The 22,821-nt window shown below is 40.4% G+C and overlaps 1 protein-coding gene across 1 annotated transcript in view; it reads left to right on the forward strand.

Annotated features, from left to right (window-relative positions):
• CNTNAP2 (contactin associated protein 2) overlaps positions 1–22,821 on the forward strand; it is a 654,845-nt gene that overhangs the window by 622,324 nt on the left and 9,700 nt on the right. Inside the window, exons 22-23 of the mRNA XM_048939492.1 lie at positions 9,093–9,323; positions 21,262–21,333. Of these exons, the coding sequence (XP_048795449.1) occupies positions 9,093–9,323; positions 21,262–21,333 (303 nt within the window). The remainder of the gene's footprint in view (positions 1–9,092; positions 9,324–21,261; positions 21,334–22,821) is intronic.

Consider the following 22,821-nt stretch of genomic DNA (forward strand, 5'->3'; position numbering starts at 1 on the left):
CAAAGCTGCCGTGCGTGCATCCAAATTCCAGCTTGAGGTTATTTCTCTTTAGTTTTCCTCCTTCACGTGCTCAGTCTCTGCATGGGGTTCAATTTCAGTGGGGCTGAGGGTAAAGAGAGGCATTTCGAGGGGAAGGACGAATCTGATGGAGATCACCTTCGGAGGCTGATGCTTTGACCCACCTGTAAGTTGTTTATTGTTTGGGGTTTTCTTCCAAGCTGGTTATTAAAGAGGCACGTTAATAAGCGGTCTGTTGGACACGTCTGTTTCCTGACGCAACTGACGTGAAGCTGAATGTTTGAAGCCTAATTCAATGTAAGACTTAAGAAAGAAGCAAATTGTTCTATCTGTTGTCAGCATAGCATCTTAAACTAACTTAATGCATTGTTTTAATATATCTCTGTAGCAAAGCAAGCATTATGAGAGGCTATAATCCTAATCTTACTTATTATTATTATCTTTAATACAGTTCAATCAAAGGTTTCACTTTTCCTCTAAATAAACCCTTTAGGTTTGAGATTAAAAAATACCTGAAGATCAGTTTCAGTGTTTGGGTGGGAGCACTTGCAGCAGCTTGTTAGCAAAGCCATGGTACTGCAAATAACACTGTGCCAGCACAGTTCCTGATGAGACGCTTGTCTGGATGTAATAATAACAATAAAGTATGTTGGCTGAAGCACAGATTGCCTTAGGCCAGCTGGAAGTGTAGAGTTTACTCCATCGTATGAGGTAGAAACGTGTTTGCAAAGTTAATGCTTGTGTGTTATCGGCGCCTGTTCTTCCATCATCCTACCATACAGTCTTTTTTGTCAAAATGTCTATGCCACCTATTGTCATTAACTCTCAAGTGAGGCTGCTGATGAGTATATATCATAGAAAGTCCAAAATATGCATACTGAGGGTGCCTAACGTAATATTCTACATCAGATCTAAAAAGCAATAACATTAAACCATACATGTTATATCTGAGATTGGCAGGACTGGGACAGGAAGTGTTCTTCCTTACTTTCATGGAGAGGAATTTGTTGGCTGGCAATTTTCCACCGACACTATCAAAGCACATATATTTCTCTCATCCCTGATGTATTTTATAGAACTGGGGAAAAACACAAGCGTGGTGCAAGACTTTTGACATTTCATTCTCTACGGACTCGTGGGTCCCCCTGCCCAGAGTAAGGGAGGATCTTCTGCCCAGCTCTGACGCTGTAACTGGAATGCCTGAAGGCTGAAATCTCACCTGACCTTCTGAGCTACCAAACGCAGTGGTGATCTTGAGGGGTGGAGGTCTGCTATGCTTTCTGCAATGCAAGAAGTTGAGATGTCCAGTAAACTGAGTCGCAGCCTTATAATGAACTGAAAGAGGTCATTTGTCACAGAGTGAGTATTGCAACGGTGGAACCAAGTGCCATGAGATGTCATGGAGACCAAAACGTTAATGGCTTCCAAAAGCACTGGGTGCATTCATGGAAGATGATTTTGCCAGTAACTGGAAATAAAATGCCAGGTGCAGCCTTCATCTCTGCACTGTTTGAGGCATATGTTTATGGAAATCCAGAAGGTTGTGCTGGGCGGATCATCATACCTGTTCCATCCTGTTGTACGGCTCCTGGATCATCCAATGTCAATGACATTTTATTACAAGACAATTAATTAGGTATCTCACTGGTCTGATTTAACGTGGCTGTGACATTTTTGTGATAATTTGACATTGCACACTGAACAGCAACAGTTTTCAGGAGTGAATTTATTGCATAAAAGTGTGCTTCAGCAGAGGAAACACATTTCATGTGTGGATAAATATAACAAAGAAAAGAAGCAAGAGCTTTTCTTACATAAACCCCATCACTCACTTTGAGACATAATAGAGGCTGTTCAAATCAGCTCAGCTTCAAATTGTGTGGCATACAGTTCTAGAAAAAATGCATATAAGAAATTGTTGCTAAAAAAAAAAAACGTTCATTTTTTTCTACACTGTCTTAAAGTGTGTTTCCAATTGTTAAAATAAATGGTGCCTTTCAGTAGTATGCACAGATTTTTACTGTTTGTACAAAAGAAGGATGTTTTGGTCCAAGAAAAAGAATAGATTCGAAATGAGAAAGTAAAACAAACAGAATCAAACTTGGGAAGAAAAAGGATCTGCTAGGGTCCAGTATTCATGTCCTTGATGGCATCTTGCTTTTCATTTTCTTGCCAGTCCGTGCTTTGATTACTAAAACAAATTTCCACAACTGAGAAAGATCGTTGCTTGTCCATGATGTACAAGTGTGGTTACCCCCTGAAAAATATATCATCGCTGAAAAAACTTTATTTGTGTCCTACACTGCATCGAAATCCAACATTGTAGGTGCAATAGCCACAGATTTCTATTAAATAAATAAGAAAAAATTGTGTGGGACAGATGAAGAGGTTTTCACTTGGCGATACTGGAGTCCACTACTAATAGAGTTTATGTGATTTCTTGACAAAAAGATTGCAGAGCTTTATATTTTTTTGATGCTTTTATTTTTGTTTTGTTTTTTTAAATCTTAAAGAAAACAGCATGTTAATATAAGGCATACATGGTAAAGGAATGCAAACCATCTTATTTAAAGGTCTCGTTTGAGTTTTAGATGCACACCATGAATCTTCTCCAGATGGTTATTCTTGTTTTCTCTCCATCTACAAACAGAATAATGAGATAAAAAAGGGAGGCAGAAGGTGAGAGGAGAAATTTCAGCCTGCCTACACTTCGATGACGCTGCATTTTTATAAAGACATTTGGAGCTGGTTACACAGAAGACTAAGTGTAGTCTGAGGACATTTATGAAAGTCATACAAGGGTACCACTGAAACTACATAGTAACAATCAGATTGAAATTGTAGTGTTTTATTACAATTTTAGCAAACACACAAGATTTTTTGTAGATGCACGTTACTTTTGACTCCACATTGCAAGAATCTAATTCGATTATTTGTTTATTTTCTGCCTTGAGAGGAATTTGCTGAGTTATGATACATCTTGCCTCCATAAGACATAAAAGCACGCTTAGAGAAACTATGTGAATGAAATTTCATATTTCTTTTGCATTCTAATGCCACCTCAATGTATTTATGTTACATTCTCCTCTAATGTTGTGAGAGATGCTGTCTGTATAATTCATTTTGAGCTTTGATTGGAATGAATTTTTAAATGTGCTGAAATACTTTGTCCTGGTCAGTTTTGAGGATCGTTTTTTTTCTCAAATCAAACATATTTTTGATATTGATATAAAAAATGATGAAGATTACTCACTTTTTCAGGGATTTTTTTGTTTTGGTTTGGTTTTATTGCTTTTATTAAGAAACTTCTCAGCTATGTAATTACTTCTTCCCTATCATCCACTTCCACATGCTATTTAGAGCCTGTCTGCTGAGAAATGTAGATGTTATTGTTGAGAATGAAAAACACCTAGTCTGGTCCTCTCTGCTGCTTTCCACTCGTGATCCCACTGCTCCTGCATCACGTGGAGAGCATAGAGGATGAGGTAGGAAAAAAACAAGAAACAGTCATTGATCTTGAAGCTAACCATGAGATCCTTCGTCAGCAGTTTTACCTTGGGAACTGCTGATTTCTGCATCTTGGGTTAAATGTATTCTGAGCACTTCGCTTGTCAGTCAAATGATTTCCATTATCCCTCAGCAGGGTTTGCAGTTGAAGTGTTCAGCCTGGCTGAACGATGTCTGTGTTCCATTCTGTCATTTCAGGCTATAGTCTAGGTAATACGTGTCCAACCTTTTGGCTTGACTGGACCGCATTTTAATGAATAGGAATTGTCTTGGGCCCTATATATGTAAGTCATTCCAGAAGTAATGCCTCCTATTTATTTCCAAGGAAACGACCACAGATACAAAGAGCACAATATCACTATTTGATAGAGCAAATTCTTAGCTACAAAACACTATTTTTTGACACAGTCATCACCATTAGCTATGCATTTTCAACAGCAGTGAGCAAGAGCCTGCATGCCACACTCATAAAAATCTGGCCTACTGTCTCCACTGCTGAAAAATACCACGTAGCAGTTTACAGTGCTCACAGTTACTATTTGGTCTCAGTAACAATTAAGAAAGCATCGGTGAATGTCAGTGGGTGCAATTTTTTCCACATGGAGGAATTCAATGACACAACTTGGTCATGACAGACAAGGTCAGATTTTTTAGTTAAGTAGCTGATTGCAACTCTATATTTGAAACTTTTTAGGTCGTGTACTTATATCAACTGAAAATGATCTCATGGATATAAATTGATGGGGTACTTATTGATTGATTGATTGATTTTTTCAGTCCAAGGTGTGGAGTGTGGTTGACACACCCAAGTGATGGGATGCTATCTGGAGAGACCGAGACAGGCTTGATCAATGAGCCCAGGAGACCCTCATGGGGTTCAACAAATCAAAGTGCCAGGTCTTGCACCTGGATTGAGACAACCCTCACTACCAGTACAAGCTGGGGGATGAAAGGGTTGAGAACAGCCCTGCCAAAAAGGACTTGGGGGTACTGGTGGATGGGAAGCTGGACATGAGCCAGCAAAGTGCCCTCATAGCCCAGAAAGCCAACCATATCCTGAGCTTCTTCAAAAGAAGCAAGGCCAGAAGGTCAAGGGAGGTGATCCTGCTCCTCTATTCTGTGCTGGTGAGGCCTCACCTGGAGCACTGTGTCTGGATGAGGAGTCCTCATTTCAGGAGAGGCAATAGGCCTATAGGAGTGCATCCAGAGGAGGGCCACAAAAATGATCTGAGGGATGGGACACGTTCCCTGTGAGGACGGGCTGAGAGAGCTGGGGCTGTTCAGCTTGGAGAAGAGAAGGCTCCAGGGGAACCTGTGAGCGGCCTTTCTGTATTTGGAGGGGACATACTCTCTAGCAGAGTCTATGGTGATAGGCAAAAGGGTTTCAGACTTAAAGGGGAAAGATTTAGGTTGGGTATAAGGAAAACTGATAAGGAAAGCTGAGCAGTCGGCGCGTGGCCGGGGCTGCTCTGCGGGGAAGAGCTGCCTTTAAATCACAGACAGCGGGTGGGATGCATTGCGAGCTCGGACATGTTTGGTCTAGGTGAATGCCTATTGCTTTTAGCTGTCCATACAAACAAAACTCCTGCTTTAAACAACGGTCTAAGCTTTTTGCCTCCCGTACCAGAGGAAAATAATTAGATATCCAAATGAGAAATAAAATGTTGCACAAATGCATGCAGTGACTGTATGTGGCATTGGTTGTGAAGTGTAATGTATGGAGAGGTCCCTTTTCCCCTGGAACCTCTATGGGCTTTGGTCTCACTGATACAGAGAGCCCTCTGACCTCCCGTTGGGGTTGTGACCCCAGATGAACACTTCTCAGATCTCTCTGGAGAGTAAACATTTGACAGTGTCATTCTTCGGCTTCGCAGTGGCCTCTAGAAATGTGAAATATCTTCTCTTTTGCCATGATTTTCCATTGTTCCATTGCCCTTGGGAGGGTTTTATGTTTTAATAATAGAAATGTACAATACAAACTGTACCTCTGTCAGTGACATTTTGGAAGCCATGAGAAGTTTGTGGGATGTTTTAAAAAAAATGTATTTTCACATTTAAAAGCATTGCTTTCTTTACTTAGATTTCAAAGTGTCTTAAGGGACACATACTGCCATCCCAATTAGAGGGTTGGGGGCATGCTCTATGCCCTGCTAAGAGAGGAGGAGAATCTGAGGTGAGTATCTGAAGTGGCTGAGTTAAGGTTACACAGTAGGTCAGCAGCAGTTCTTCCCTTGAAAGTGATGCTCTGGGCTGGCCTTAATGTTGTGGGATTTTTGACAATGCAAATACAAAGACCTTGCAGGATCAGTTCGTTCTTTATTTTTGTTTATTTATTTGTTTCACTAAAAGGCAGCGAACATAGCAGCTGTTGGCTCCACAGGGAATTATAAAATGGAAAACTGCAGGAAATCAAAGTACGCAATCTTGGAACGTTCAATAACTAATATAGGTACAGAATAGCAGGGAAAAGTGCAACTTGTTCTCAAAACATCTTTCTTAGGGGCGATACAAAATCGTTCTTCTGTCAAATAATGTCTTGGTTATCTTGGTTTTATTAGGAGTGCTTTTTTTTTTTTTTTTTTTTTTTTAATTGAAGAACTGCAGGCCAGTGTCAGTCTTAATTATTTCTGTAATAATTAAACTTTGGTTGGCATATGTTTCAAATTAGTGATTTACAGTGCAGTTTCATTGTGCAGTGACCTTAAAGGCATGGCTCTGTTTTGGAGCTGCTCCAGAGTCGTCCAGCAGCACAGCTCCCCACCCTGCTTTCCCCCTTCTGATGTTATGTGTTTTTTTGCTTGGTTCAATCATTTTAAGCGCATGCTCAAAGCATCAGAAACATTTTTGAAGGAAATGGCTTTAGTTTCACCACTAACAGTGGAGCTGCTATTGCAACTGTAGCTCACTCTGAGCTGTTACAGTCTTCAAAAGTAGTTTTTCTCTTGCTTGAGCCATGGATAAGACCATTTCTTAAGTGTCAGGACAGCAAATGAATACACTGAATATGCTTATATATATTATATATTATATTGTAATATATAATATAATATAATATAATATATAATGTAATATATTGTATATTATATATTATATAATATTACATTACATTACATTATATTATATTGTATTATATTATTATATTTATTATTATATTATTATATTTCAAGTATGGTGTCTTGTCAGGTGCTTTTTGTTTTTTTTTTCTTCTTTAACTCTTTTACCCTTTTCTTCTTTTTCTTTAACCCTGGAGAAAACAAGGCTGCGGGGTGACCTCATTGCAGCCTTTCAGTACCTAAAGGAAGCCTACAGAGGGGAGGGGAAATTCTTTACCCAGAAAGTGGTGAGGTGCTGGAACAGCTGCCCAGAGAGGCTGTGGATGCCCCGTCCATCCCTGGAGGTGTTCAAGGCCAGGTTGGATGGGGCCCTGGGCAGCCTGGTCTAGCATTGAACGTGGAGGTTGGTGGCCCTGCATGTGGCAGGGGGTTGGAGATTCATGATCCTTGAGGTCCCTTCCAACCCTGGCCATTCTGTGATTTTAGCATCTAGTGTCCATTGGTTATTATTCACAGAGTATAGAGAAGAATGGTCCTGAAGCCACTAAATTAGATCAGTCGTAGGTATGGATTTTTGCTCTTGTCATTCAAGATTGTACATGGGAGGCAAATGCTACACAAAGTTCCACTGACTATAAAAATATGAATAAAAGATAACCAATAAACAGCTATTGAGAGGTTACCATGTTTACCAAGAATGTTATCTTTTAACTGTTATATTGTAAAGATTATTCAACGTTACAGCCATTCACTGAAAATATCATCAATATTATTCTGAAGTAGGAGATGGTAAATATTGTCATCAGGTGTGAGTCTTTTCTGATAGATGTGGAATGAATTAGGGTGCATGAATTCTGATTTTTGTACAGGTTTTCTCCTAAGTACGGAAAATTTTCTTAACGCCACATTTTTGAAGAAGGTGATGTTAATTGTTCAGTCAAGTTACTTTCTTAAGGGATGGTTGGATATGAAACTGACGTGACATACAATTATGTTAATGGATTTCAGCTAGTTTCTAGCCAAGCCTGAGCATGTTTCTGCTTTCCCACATGTGACAGCCAGTGCTCACTGACAATTTGTGAAACATGGCTGTAATATTGATACAAGCTAGATAAGCACCAGCAGAGAGGAGGATGTTCCCAAGTGAGAAGGGAAAAGGAAAATGGAAGAGATAGAACGAATCAATTCTTGTAGTAAGGACCACATAAGGAGCTAATGCATCTATTAATTATCAGATTTTGTGACTCAGTTTTTGTTACTTCTTTTACCAATGTTAGTTGTGGCATTAAATGTTTCGTGTTTGTCATTCTAAATTGGTTGCCAAGACTGAAAAGGTACAATTTAAGTCTGTGTGAAAATCAGTAAGTTGCTTTAAATGTGCATAAGATTTGTCTAGTTTCCACCAGCTGTCCAATAATTCATGTGCAATGTGTGAACCACCCCAAAAATTCCAGCTTGAAAATACTCTGGTTTATAGCTTTGGAACTCCTTGTACATATCTATGATGCAAAACCCCTAGTACTTGTAGAAATAGCACTGTTACATATTGCATGGTAGTTTTTAGCATGCATAGTGAGCAGACCTTGTGTCATGTAGGTTATAATTGGGCCTAGTTTGGTTAGAGCTGAGCACAAACTAATCCAAAAGGTTTGAAATGCATTTTCTACTCCCTTTGTCTGGTTTTTGTTTTGTTTTATGTTTAGTAGCACAAAAACCTAGATGTGCTTTACTTCCTAGCTCTTCCCCTGGCTTTTATACTAAAAAAAATCTTTTGCACTTTTTCTCACTCCTCTCTCAGTAGAACCATCTGTCTCAGGTCTTTTTTTTTCTTTTTTTTTTATAACATAATCTTGCATTATATGTTGTTTGGTTTTGTTTTGTTTTGTTTTCTAGTAACATCACTCTTTAAACACTTAGCATGACTCCTATCTGAAGAAGTGGCCTTTGAGCAACGTCGGGCTGCTTCATGTTTTCTGTCCTGGTGTACCATGCTATGTTGCTCAACTTGTCATCTGAAATCTGATCTCTGAGATGAAATGGGAGGGAAAAGGAGTGAATTGCAACGGAGTGTGAATGCTAATGGCACAAGTGTGTGCAGTGGTTCTGTTGACAAGGTTCTCACCAACCAAGGCAGACTGGGGGGCAAGGACCTGGAGTGAATGACGAAGATTTGAGGAGGCATTCCAGCCACAATTATCCCTGTAACTTCTCTTTCATCACCCCTTAGAGAAGAGGGTTTTTTCCTGGTCTTTTGTTTGCTGATGACTCCTTCTCCCCAGCCTTTCATTTTAATAATAGCATACCAAAACCATGTCTCAACAAGGTTTGAGGATTTCTTGCTTTATTCTGTAACAAAATGGAAAGAAATCTGACAGGATCTTAAACATTCTTAGTCTCCTGAAACAGAGACTTTGGAACTGAGCTAACTGAGCTCTGGAAACTGAGAGCTACAATCGTGCTTTGCAAAGCAGTGAATTGTTTTGTTATATCTTTTCGTTTCTTTATTTCCTATAGAAATTGGGAAGATCGACCAAGATATCTATAAATACAACACACCAGGATTCACTGGTTGCCTATCAAGAGTACAGTTCAACCAGATTGCTCCCCTCAAAGCAGCTTTGAGATCTACCAATACCTCCTCTCACGTTCACATTCAAGGAGAACTGGTGGAATCCAACTGTGGAGCATCGCCACTGACGATCCCACCAATGTCGGCTGCAACTGACCCGTGGCACTTAGATTCAGGTAAACTGGGCCTCATTCCGTGTTGACTCAGCTGAGCAGTTGAGAGAAAAAAATTATCTTTTTTCTTTTTTCTTTTTTCTTTCTTCCTTTTTTTTTTCTTTTTTCCTTTTGTTGTTGCTTATGTTTTGTTGGCTTTTCTTCACATTTGTGAAGGAACATAATGCTACTGTGGTAGTACTTTGTAGTGTTGGATATGTAATAAGCAAGACATTGGTAGTATGTGTGGATAAAGCATGGTAGTATTTATTCTGTTGAATTGGTAATAAGTATATTGTAGTCAGCTTCATACAAAAAAAAATGTAATTATAGACATAAATGTATTTAAAAAGTGCTGATTTGTATTCTGAAATGTCTGCTTTTCTTAGGCCATGTTTAATGGGAAATCCTATCAGTCATTACTGCGTTCTCTTATGCAAAAAATGCTAGAAAGCCAAAACAATTTTTTGATCTCAGCAATCTTATTCTGCTTTGTGTTTGATGGTCTTTGGAAGAATATACTGTGCCTGACTTAAGAGGATTGGATTTTTTCTTCTTGCTGCCTAGGTGTTAGATATATAGCTTAGGAAAAAAAAAAAAATCAGCTCCTTTTAAATTTGCATTCATGTTTACATTGATATGTGTCATATTTTGGCCTCATTCTGATTTCATTTTTTTCTAGTTTCGCTGATTTCATTTATTAACATAAATTAGAAACTGTCCTGGCAAGTTGATGGCTTCACAGTGCTATCAAATTGTGAGAGGAAAAACGGGGACTATAATGGTTTTGGCACTGAATAGTCCTGTTATGTTTGAGAATTCATTTGTCAGTTTTGGTATGCAAGAGAAGCGTGTGCCAAGGTCATACCTTTATCATTGTTTTACAAAACCTCAAACAATTCTTTCCAGCCCTTCCTTTTAGCTCTTCTTAAGTAGAAAGGTAGGGCAGAGGTTAGTAAGAAGCAGAAGAGCTTCTTCTGGAGCTGAAGCTCCCAAATACAGATACTTCTTGATCTAAATTCCCTTCATGCCATCAAGCCTTTTTTACCAAGATTTTATTGCATCTCTTCACTGTTCATGACATGCAGTCTCCTATCACAGGATCACAGAATCACAGAATGGCCAGGGTTGGAAGGGACCTCAAGGATCATGAATCTCCAACCCCTCTGCCACATGCAGAGCCACCAACCTCCCCATTTAATACCAGCCCAGCTGCCCAGGGCCCCATCCAACCTGGCCTTGAACACCTCCAGGGATGGACGGGGCATCCACAGCCTCTCTGGGCAGCTGTTCCAGCACCTCACCACTCTCTCTGTAAAGAACTTCCCCCCGACATCCAACCATCCAGGCCCCATCTTTGCAGCCCTCGTTTGGGCACTGATAGCTTTGTGTCCTTTTTACACTGTGACACCCAAAGCTGCACCCAGTGCTCAAGGTAAGGCTGCACCAGTGTAGAACACAGCAGGGCATAATCACTTCCTTTGATGGCTAGCAATGTTGCACTTGATGCACCCCAGTATATGGTTAGCCTTCCTGGCTGCCTGGGCACACTGTTCAACTTGCTGTCAACCAAGACCCTCTTCAGCAGGGCACCTTGTCACTCTCATAGTAAAGAACTTCCCCCTGACATCCAACCTCAATCTCCCCTCCCTCAACTTCAAACCATTTCCCCTTGTCCTGCAGTTATCAACCCTTTCCAAGAGTTGATTCCCCTCCTGTTTGCAGGCTCCCTTTAGGTATTTAAAGGCTGCAATGAGGACACCCCACAGCCTTCATTTCTCCAGGCTGAACAAGCCCAGCTCCCTCAGCCTGTCTATGTAGGGGAGATGCTCCAGCCCTTGACCATCTCTGTGGCCATCCTCTCCAACAGCTCTCTGTCTTGTCCTGGAGGCTCCAGACCTGGACGCAGTGCTGCAGATGGGGCCTCACAAAAAAAGAGCAGAGGGGGACAATCACCTCCCTGTTCCTGCTGGACACCCCTCTCCTGATGCAGCCCAGGATTCCATTTGCTTTCCAAGCTGCAAGAGCACACTGCTGGCTCATGTTAAGTTTTTCATCCATCCAAGACTCTCCATCCATCCATCCAAGACTCTCAGGTCCTTCTCTGCAGGGCTGCTCTCAAGCACCGCTCCTTCCAGTCTGTATGGATGTCTGGGATTCCTCCAGCCCAAGTGCCAAACTCTGCACTTTGCTGTGCTCAACCTCATCAGGTTCACCCAGGCCCACCTTTCCAGCCTCTCGAGGTCCCTCTAAATGGCATCCCTTCCTTCCACTGTGTCGACCGCACCGCTCAGCTTGGTGTTGTCAGCAAATTGCTGAGGCTGCACTCGATTCTGTCATTGCTGTTATTGATGAAGATGTTACAGAGCACCGCTCCCAAGACAGAGTCCTGGGGGACGCCGCTCGTTACCAGCCTCCTCCTGGACATTGAAGCATCGATGACCACCTTCTGTCTGCAGCCTGTTAACCAATTCCTTATCCATCGAGTGGTCCGCCCATCAAATCCACATAACGTGTATTGGTTGTTAATTTTTCTTTTATTTTTTAATCTTTTTCCAATAGATAATTTGACTGCAAGCTGACAAAAGACTGGCTGGATTTATGCAACATAGTTGAATGTTTCCTGATAGCTCATTGGTGTTAAAAGAGGAGGTTCTATTTGTCCTTGCCCTGTGCTACTGTGCTTGGTCTTCTGTTGATTCAGTCTTGCGTAGGAAAGCTTTACTGAATCAATTCTGCTTTGACCAGATAGATTAAAAAATTATAAATTTAATCCTGATTAGTTGCATTACTGAGTCATGAAGGGTATCAGGGAACATGCAGCATATGTTTGGGGTGCTTCAACTGGTCTGTTAGCTTTTGCCCAGTAAAAAAATAAAATCTTATTGTAACAGCAGAGCTTTACTTGGCTGTTAAAGTCTTGGGCAACCAGAACATGATGGCTTACATTCACTTCTGGTGATGAGAAGCTTTAGTAAGAACTAAAGCTAGGCATTCCTCCTCCTGTCCTCACCAGTGTTCAGCAACAGTAGAGGGAAAATATTATATTGCTTTAAAGACTCCTAATAAGGAAATACTAGGGAGTGCAACAGTTATGGTATAATGTGTGAACGGTATTTCACAGGCATAGTAGAAAGGATGTTGAGCCATGTGTGAACAATTCCAGATTTCCACTCTGAGTTAAATTTCCTTGATACAAAGAAGAGGTATCACAAGAGCTGATTTAGCAATGTCAAATAAGAACTACTCAGTCTCTGTAAAAGTACCTCTGGTGATCTGACATGGTGGGCTCTGTTTCAGTTTCAGGAAAAATATGTACTGTAAATTGCATTAACTTAGAAATAGATGATGGTGAGTGATAAATGAAAACATTTGCTAATAGTGTCACAATGCATTAGCAAATTGGCAGTTTGCACTGATTATTTTGTTTGTTGCCCATTCCCCACGAGGAAACTTTTTAACACAAAACACGTGGAAGGAGAAAATCTAAAAATCGATGGTGTGAGTAATAGTTTCTGTTGACTGCGGAGCTGAAATGCTCTTGGTACTCTTATTGTGAATTTATTCCTTCGTTAAACTGAATGAAAGGGCAGAGGCAAAGGTCTCTTTTGAAGCTCACAGGAACACTTCTGGTGTTGAAGCAAAAGATACAGGATGTTCACACTCAGTTGCAAAGAAATGGTTACAAGGAGCATGTGTTTGAAAGCAGCATGTACAGTTTGTCATTTCATGCATATTTTTATCCGTAATTTGTATTATTGTGCCATCGGTTTCACTTTAAAATGAACTTAAGTGTTGAGAACAGGTGATTATCAGTGAAAATGAAAAAGGTATGTGTCTAAATAGGACAGGTAGCTGTGGAAGTAAAGGAATGATTCCTTCACTCTAAACTGCAATACTGGATCATACCTTGTGCATAGTTAACAAGATGCTAAGCAGGTTCTTCCTGGTGGCTGGCCCACATAGGATGTTTGCCTTAAACTCTTCTGTATAGTTACCATTGTGGGCACCTCCTGTTACTTGCAAAACACCATGGATGCTGGGACAAAAGGGGGCAAGCCATAACAACACGTATCAGTCATTTGTAACTGATCCTTAAAGTCAAGTTCAGAATTTTTGTCAATAAGAAAGCTTTTTGATTTGCTCTCTAGACAAATAGGCCATTCAGCCTCTAGATTAGTTGTCTTGCATTTCTGTTAGCCTTGGATTAACATATTTCTAATTTCTAATATTAGTTCTTCTAAAAAAAATTATCACTGCAAAAATATAATTTCCATCCCTCCCCATCCACTGCTGGCTTTTTGCCATGCTATCAGAACATTATCTTGTTCAGCTTGGGAATACTTCTTTTCCTGTTGCTATGGTGATCCTTTCTTGGTGGTGATGAAGCACAGGAATTCAGCAAGTCATTTGTTTCTAGAATGTGACTGTGGTGGCTTAAAAAAAAAAAGACACTAATCAAAACTAAGCAGATCATCAATATTGTTCCCCTCCTGTGTTTTCCTCTCATCTCAATTATATCAGCTCTTGTGAGACAATCCAATTTCTCTTGCTTACTTGAAGAGTAGAAGGGAAACAAAGAGATGACCAGGTTATTTTAAAATGTCCACCTTTGCATATTGTCTAAAGCCAGTGAATTACCTGCCTGGCATACATGTGAAAACAAATGCCAGTATGAAGCTGCAAGTTGCATTCATTCTAAGTGTGTAAATGCAGTGCAGTATTTAATATGGGATTTAGTTAAACCCATGCTAGGTTCATCATCACATTGAGAATTAAATAGACTGGATTAAATCCGCAGTGATTTTTTTCAAGTGTGTGATTTGATTTTTTTTTCTGACTTAATGGCTTTCTTCTCTATTCTTGTTGAAGGTGAAAGGCCTTGTGTTTTAAGAATGAACAGCTTGCTTTGAAATGTGTATTGAGCACGTCTGGCAAACCCATTGCATGAAGATATGCACCACTGTCATCAAGATTAATATGTCTGTACGATTTACTCTCTTTTTGTTGGTGATGGTGTCAGGAGCAGAGTGTCAAAGGGCTGAATGTAGGTCATATGATCCATGCTCACCTAATTGCTAACTGGTTGCCTTTGCTAATATATGATAATTGATGATAACAGGCAATTTCTGGGCTACGTGTTACAAGTGACAGTGCTGAAGGCCACCTTCCTGACTCAGATTCTCATTAGATAGGTTCCCATGCTGTACCACTAGGTACCATATCCCAGTTCTTGAGGAGAAGCTGTGTGAGAAGTGCACTGGCACGGATGTGGCTGCCAGGATGGGAAACTCTTGCCTTTGTCAGTGAGTTCACAGTGGGAAGAAAGAATCAGAAGCATTACTTGCTAGAGCAACCATCATAGGTTATGGACACATGAACAAAAGGATCTTTTCCTGACTGTGGACACTGAAAGAGTGTTGATAGCACATCCTGAGCTTAATGTCCTGTATGCATCTGTGAATTCACATGGCAAACAATGGTGATGTGTGAATCGGCACTCGCTCACTGTAAGGCTGTACTGATTGGGAACAAAAATCATCTACTTACTTCATACAATTATGTACAGCTTTCTCTGATCATTAGAAATACATAATTTCACTGTAAAATCTGTGACATTCTGTCCAATGTATCAGACAGCTGACAAGCTGCCACACTGGCATTCACTGAGAGACCAGCGTTGTAGTGATTTCATGAGTAGTGATTTGAGCACTAATACTGCTACCTAACATCAGGACAAGAAGGTGGCAATATTAAAAAGATCCTCTGCGAAGGCTGAATGCTTTCCAACAGCAGTAATTCTAACTTGGAAAATAGGAATGGCACGAATGAGTAAAAAATTGGAGTAAGAAGCATATGGATGCCCAAGTATTTCATGTAACTGCCTTCTTTTTCCTTTCCCTAAGCTGAAAAAAACTTCACTTCCTGGGTTACAGTTAAATTTGGATTGAAACAGTTTCCTCTGACCCGTCCCTTATCCCTTGTCCAGTCCTTTTTTTGTTCAGAAGTGGAGATCTTTTTTTCAAAAGCGCAGAAGCTGATCTTGTTTCTATTATGTCTGTGAGAACTCTTCTCCTCCAAGGACGTCAACATCTCTTTTTTTCCCTCTTTTTTTTTTCTTTTTTCCCAGCTGTTATAAACTTACAGACACACGGAACTGAGTGAGAGAATAAAAATACGTAGCAAAAATTCTCTTCCTCTCCTCCCCACCTCTACCACTGAGAACGGTACCAAAAACAGTCTTTTTTGTTGCAGAGAAACACGTAACAAATTTTTAATGCCACAATACACAGTATCTGAGTTAGCAAATGGTAACGTGGAGATTATAGGCATATAATGCACCAAGTTTAGTGTGAAGTGCTACATGTATTTTTCATAGGTGCTGCAGAAGAACAAATCTGTCTGTTACTTTCTCCTTCCGAAAAGGCAAATCTTTCTTTACTTAAGGTTTGCTCTTTGATTTTCTTGCTCATTTGGCTGGATTTTTAGTTTGGTATTTTGTTCCACTCAAATATTCCTTGTGGGTCTGTTATCAGCAATTATCTGAATACAGCAAGGCTTTGGTCAGCACTTTACTTGCTGTGAGAGCACCAAAGCATTTCATGTTCTATGTTAATTATAAATGGAAGCATTTGCTTGTCTTCCTTAGCAGGTGAAATGTAAGCCCTGCTCATAAAATGTTCATGAAAGTGATAACTTAGGTCAGCAGTTCTTATCTGGAGACCCAGTGTCAAACAAGTGCTACTACCGGGAATTAGACAGATGAATTTAGATCTTTGATGACTGAATGTGTTCTTACATGCTGCAAATCAACTGAAAATTTGGAATGGAAAGTGATCGAAATAATGCATCTGAAGCAGGATTTGTTCGTAACTATCTGGTCTAATATTTTAAAATAAGGAAGAAAAGTCTTTTGTATACAGATATTGGTTTCTAAATGCAGAAAGTATTTTGATTGTGCCATCCAACTACTTTGTACAAGTATTTGCTTGTGGGCAGGAGAAATTGCAAATGTTATTACTGTGAAATGAACATTCAAAGAGGAAAATGAGGGAATTGTCTAAGCCATTCCATTGAAGGGAACATGTTCCCTGTTTGATATTTCATCCAGGCTTGCTCTGAAGGAGTGTAAGCTGCAAGGCCGAGTCTTTTTACAAGGTACAAGCTTTTCTGTCCCTTTGCCAGGAAGATTACATTTTAAGAGCAAAACACAGAACATTGTACTGTATAAAACTCCCATTTCCTCCTCTGCTTAGGGGTGTGGACAGCAAAACTTTTCTGCAGTACAAAACGAAAGGGTTGATGAAGCTCCCAGTGGAGAAACAATGACCTCGACTGTTTGGGTAGCTGATTCTGAAATCTAATGGTGGGAATTTACATTGTACCAGTTTGCTGACCAGAGAGTGTTTGCTGAACTTTCCCTAAATGGTGTAATTATTCATTCTTAGCACTCCTATTTTTCATTTCAAATTTCATGCATTTTTACATAATCTTCCAACTATTCTTTCCTCTGTAATCTTCAATTACTTTCCCACAGAGTCACAGATGTTTTTGTACAGAAGTACTCAAAGGACAATATTTCTATTAAGCCATCATTTCAGAGAATTTTTTAATTTATAATCATTTGACATTGGCATAACGGCATGGATTGAGAGATTCACCAAAAAAATGTTAAATTAGATTTTTTAGTGGAAAAGCTTATATTTTCCATAATCTCTATGCATAGCTTTCTGTCAAGGCCCTGCATGGCAGGGGAATTAGACAAGATGACTTCCAGAGGTCCCTTCCAACCTCAGCCATTTTGTGTTTCTGTAATTCATCAGAACTGATCCATGTAAAAACACTTGAGATTCAGTATCTCCTATAAAAATTAAACCTTTCAAAATGTTTTTGACCTAATAGAATGTATCTAACATAATTTACTTTAAATAATTAATCAAAATGGCATTACCATGTTAAAGACTTTATTATCACCCTCTACAACTACCCAAAAGGAGGCTGTGATGAGGTGGGGATCAGCTTCTCCCATGTAACTAGCCATAGATCTAGAGGGAAAGGCCTCAGGTTGCACCAGGAAAGATTCAGGTTGGACATTAGGAAATACTTCTCCTAGAGAGTGATCAGGCATTGGAACAGGCTGCCCAGGGAGGTGATGGAATCACCATCTCTGGACGTATTAAGAAACATCTGGATGTTGTACTGAGGGACCTCTAAACAATGTTTAGAGGGAAATATTGGGGGTAGGTGAACGGTTGGACTGCATGGTCTTAGAGGTCTTTTCCAAACTGTCCATATCTCTCTGCAAGGCCTTCCTACCCCCAGGCAGATGAACAATTCCTGCCAACTTGGCATCATCTGCAAACTTACTGAGGGTGCACTCAATGCCCTCATCCAGGTCATCAATAAAGATATTGAACAGAAGAGGCCCCAGTACCAACCCCTGGGGAACGTCCAGTGACCAGTCACCACCTAGATTTAACTGCATTCACAACTACTGTCTGATCCTGGCTCTCCATCCAGTTCTTTACCTAGTGAAGAGTGTAACCATCCAAGCCATAGACTTGCCAGCTTCCCAAGGAGAATCTTGTGGGATTAGACTTTACTGAAGTCTAAGATGGATGACGTCAACAGATTTCCCTCCAGGCAGGTCACTTGATCATAGGAGATCAGGTGTGTCAACCAGGACCTGCCTTTCATGAACCTGTGCTGGATGGGCCTGATCCCCTGGCTGTCCAGAACATGCTGATTTCTCTACCCACACCCACTTTCTGGACCACTTTTCTACTCTCACAGTCATTTTACATTTCAGTTTTGTGAATTTGCAAGAGGCTTTTATGTGGAAAGCATCATGAAAAAACCTACCTCTGAAAATGATAGATGCAAAATCACACCTACCATAGTGAAGCAAAATTATTCACTCAGCAGGAAGCAGTAGGACTTGTGACTGGCTGCAGTGTTGCCATGATGGATAGGAACCTTCTTTCAAGTTAGAGAGCTATTTGGCAAACTCAATAGTTTTCTTAATGGAGACATTTAGATTTCAGATTTTATCTGAGGGTCTAAGAGCATAAGTTTAAAATTCAGATTTATTTTCCTGCTGTTAGTCCTTCCTTTTCATTGCTGTAAGGATAGTAGTATGGATAGTGCTCCAAGATGTCTCTGAGGAAAACTAGTATGGAGTTGTGAATTTATTTATCTGCCATTCAGAACAGCTTTTGTTTTAGAAAGGCACAGAAATGCATTTTTTTAGAAGACAGAGTGCCAACGAATGTCAGAGACAAGTGCCACTGACAAAACCTGCTGGCCAGTCCCCCTTCATTGAGTCCTGAGAAACGTTCTCTTGTATGTTCCATAGACAACCATACACAGCTGGCTCAACATTCCCCAAGAGTATACACACAAACCTCTTTTCAGGCCACATGGCAAGCTGAAGCAATTCATTCCATTGTACGGCTTCTTCACAATACAAAAGGAACTTTATTGTGCTTTTTGCTTCATGCTAACAGAAAGCCAGTCGAATTCCCTTTGACAGTTTTTTGGCATAGTGAATACATCACTGGCCTGTAAAATCAACTTATTTAAATATCACCTAATCCATCAGACAAGAAAAATACAGCTGGGATTTAAGTACTGACATAATTAGGAATTAGAGTCCTTGATTATTTGAACTGTTTCCAGTTAAATGAAAATGTCAGTCTCACCTCTGTGCCAGGGAGGATCATGGAACAGATCCTCCTGTATGCTATGCTACGGCACATGGAATGCATGGAAGTGATACAGGAGAACCAGCAGGGATTCACCAAGGGGAAATCCTGCTTGACCAACCTAGTGGCCCTCTATGATGATGTCACTGCATCAATGGACAAGGGTAGAGCCACTGATGTCATCTATCTGGACTTCAGTAAGGTCTTTGAGGTGGCATCCCACAGCATCCTTCTCTTCAAATTGGAAAGATACGGATTTGATGGGTGGTCTGTTCGATGCATGAAGAATCAACTGCAGGATGGGTCCAAAGAGTGGTGGTCAGTGATTCAATGTCTGGGTGGAGATGGGTGATGAGTGGTGTTGGTGCTGGACCAGGGGTTGGTGCTGGGGCCATTATTCTTTAATATCTTAATCAGTGACATCAACAGATGCAAGTTTGCTGATGACACCAAAGTGTGGAGTGAGGTCAGCACACTGGAGGGGTGAGATACCATCCAGAGAGACCTGGCCATGCTTGAGCAGTGGGCCCAGGTTCACCTAATGAGTTTCAACAAATCCAAGTGCAAGGCCTTGCACCTGGGTCTAGTCAACTCTCATTACCAATATAAACTATGGGCATGAAGGGATTGTGCCCAGCACTTCTGAAAAAGACCTGAGGGTACTGGTGGATGGGAAGCTGGACATGAGCCAGCAGAGCGCCCTCAAAGCTCAGAAAGCCAGCCGTATCCTGGGCTGCATCAAAAGAAATGTGGCCAGCAGGTCAAGGGAGAAGATCCTGTCCTCTGCTCTCCACTGGTGAGACCTCACCTGGAGTACTGCATCCAGATGTGGAGTCCTCAGTACCGGAGGGATGGAGACCTGTTGGTGCACATCCAGAAAAGGGCCACGAAAATGATCCCAAGGATGGAACACCTCTCCTGTACCGGCTGAGAGATCTGGGGCTGTTCAGCGTGGAGAGGAGAAGGCTCTCAGGTGACCTGATAGTGGCCTTTCAGTATCTGTAGGGGAGCTACAGGAAAGAAGGGGACAGACCCTTTAGCAGGGTCTGTGGTGACAGAACAAGGGGAAATGGCTTCAAGCTTAAAGGGGGTGGATTTAGGCTAGATATAAGAAGTCTTTTACAGTGAGGGTGGTGAGGCACTGGAACAGGTTACTTAGTGATGTGATTTATGTCCCTGTCCCTGGAGACTTTCAAGCGAGGCTGGATAATGCCTTGGATAACCTTATCTAGCTACAAACATCCCTGTTCCTTGCAGGGGAGTTAGACTAGATGGCCTTCAGAGGTCCCTTCCAACTCCAAGGATTCTATGATTCTGTGAAAGGCTTTTAAAAACATTTTCCCTATCTCAAAATCAATACCGCTGACCAAACAGCAAATTATTGCAGCCCCTCACCTAGCTCCCTAGGGTTGTACAGTTACTGCAGCATCTAGTTGCTGTGTCTGACTATAAAGAAAAGTTTCGATGACAGGTTGAATTGATGAAATTGTTTTGTGGTTTAACCTGACAAGCAGCTAAAGGACACACAGTCTTTCACTCCCCTGCCTCCCACTAGGACAGGGGGAGAACTGGAAAAATAAAGTAGATTGAGATTAAGACAGAGGAGGAAAAGAGAAATAACAGTGATGATAATTTCATGTATGTGTAATTACTGTCTATATACACGCACAAAACAAGCAGTGCACTGAACAATTACCATTTGCTGACCAACATCCACCCAATCCTTGAGCAGTGTCAGATTCCCCCGGCCAATTCCCCTCAGTTTTATAGCTTTTCTCACATGATGTCACATAGTATGGGATATCCCTTCGGTCAGTTTAGGTCAGCTGCTTCTGTTCCCTCCCAGCTCCTTATTCCCCCACGGCCCCCTCACTGGAAGGGCAGTACAAGAGGTGGAAAAACTGAAACCACCTCTGTACAGCACTGCTGTGCAACACAGTTTTTCTCCTACAGCCAAAACCTAGCACTGTATGTGTTCTCATGCTTTTGACAGAAAGATGTATTTATGGTTTTGTGCTAATGAAACTTATTATATTTAGGTTAGTAAAGTAATGAAATTACATTGTGTTAACAGCAATGCTTATTGAAGGTACCTCCTTTGTTTTGTTTATCCCTGTGTCATAAGGGGTCAGATGATAGTGAAAGATAATTTTCTTTCATATTTATTTAGATAAATCTAAGTATGTCAGATGTATTTCTGAACTAGTTCGGTAAGTTTTGCTGATATTATAACGTGATCTGTAATTCTCTATTTACAGCCAGTGCTGATTTCCCATACAACGGTCAAGCCATAGGAGATGGAGTTAACAGAAACTCTGCTATTATTGGAGGTGAGAAAAATGTCTACTTTCCTAAGAGATTTTGCAGCACAACTGTGAGGCTTAGTTGCAGTTGGTGACATATTCAATCTATTTGCTAAGAACTGACTTTGGGAAAATCACACCAAAAGGTTTGTGTAATTCTGTTCAGGTAATTTGTTCTAGTGAAATGGCTTGTTTTTACTTAGTTTATTCCCTTATATTCAGTTTTAACCACATCAAAATATTCATATTTTTAATCTACATAAACATGCTTATGAGGATCTGTTCTTGAATACTTACGGTAAAAGAGTCATTCATTTATGTTAAATGACAAGGATGCTTTTCCAATTACATCAGATTCAACATGAATCTAAACCCATTAGTCGCACTCTTGACAGAAATAACTCACAATCTTGCCTTGTTTTTTAAGGGCCAGGCTCTGCTTATATGCCTGGGAGTGCCATTCTGTGTGATAGGGTCTCAGGTGATAGGAAGTAATGCCAGAACTTGGATCTTAAATTAGCATTAAATTGAAGACTTTCAGCCAAGCTGTCTCCAGCTTGGATCCTGAATAAATTTATACATACCTACAGTTTGCTCTACCCATCCCTCTGTACTGAATTGTTACACCAGAACTTTCTGGAGACAACTTTGATAGTGCAACAAATTCTGAAGGCATATAAAAATGTTTTAAGGATTATTCTAATATATTTTAGTCAGTTCTAAATGCATATAAAATGACGTATTGGTGGTGAGAAATATTTTGTCTTGTGAAGCAACACTAAGTAGGAGCTATTGGGAATAGGTGAATGGTTGGACTGGGTGATCTTTTAGGTCTTTTCCAACCTTGGTGATTCTATGATTCTATGATTCTAAGTATAGTAACGTGTAGTCGAATGGAATTTCTTTTTTCTTTTCCGTGTCCCCAACAAAGGACTGTGATTCCATAGCCAGGTTTAGGTCAGTTGCTTTAGTTTTGATTTGTTATTTTTCATTTTTATTTTATTATTACTAATTATGACTTTTAATTTATTACTTTTACTTTGGTACCCAACTGTACCAGTTGAGAATAGTATTGCATTCCTCAGAAAATTTAGACCATGTGTGAACAATCTGGCTGCCCAACATGTTTGACATAAGTGACATAAAATAATTCTGTCTGATTACGAGATATTTTTTAAATGGCAAATGTAATTTCTCCATCCTGGATGATGCTCTATCTCTGAGTAACTGCCCAGCCAACAACATATCCCCATTTCATCCCCTCATTTTAGGAACACAGCATGCTCTGCCTAGAGGTCAATGAAGCTCACCTCTGTAACTAGGTATTAATGTAAAAGGTAAACTATGGAACGAAAGTCACCAGCAGCTTCCCCTCATTTATTATAACATAAATTTTAGGGAAGTGGAAGCCAAGAAACTGCGGTGATACTCAGCTGCCCACGTAGCTGTGAGCCTCTGTCTTTGTATCAGAATCTGTTCTTCTCCTTAGTGGCATCTTTTCTTTCCTCCTCTGCT

The sequence above is a fragment of the Lagopus muta genome, chromosome 3, assembly GCF_023343835.1.
Source record: "Lagopus muta isolate bLagMut1 chromosome 3, bLagMut1 primary, whole genome shotgun sequence".
NCBI lineage: Eukaryota > Metazoa > Chordata > Aves > Galliformes > Phasianidae > Lagopus > Lagopus muta.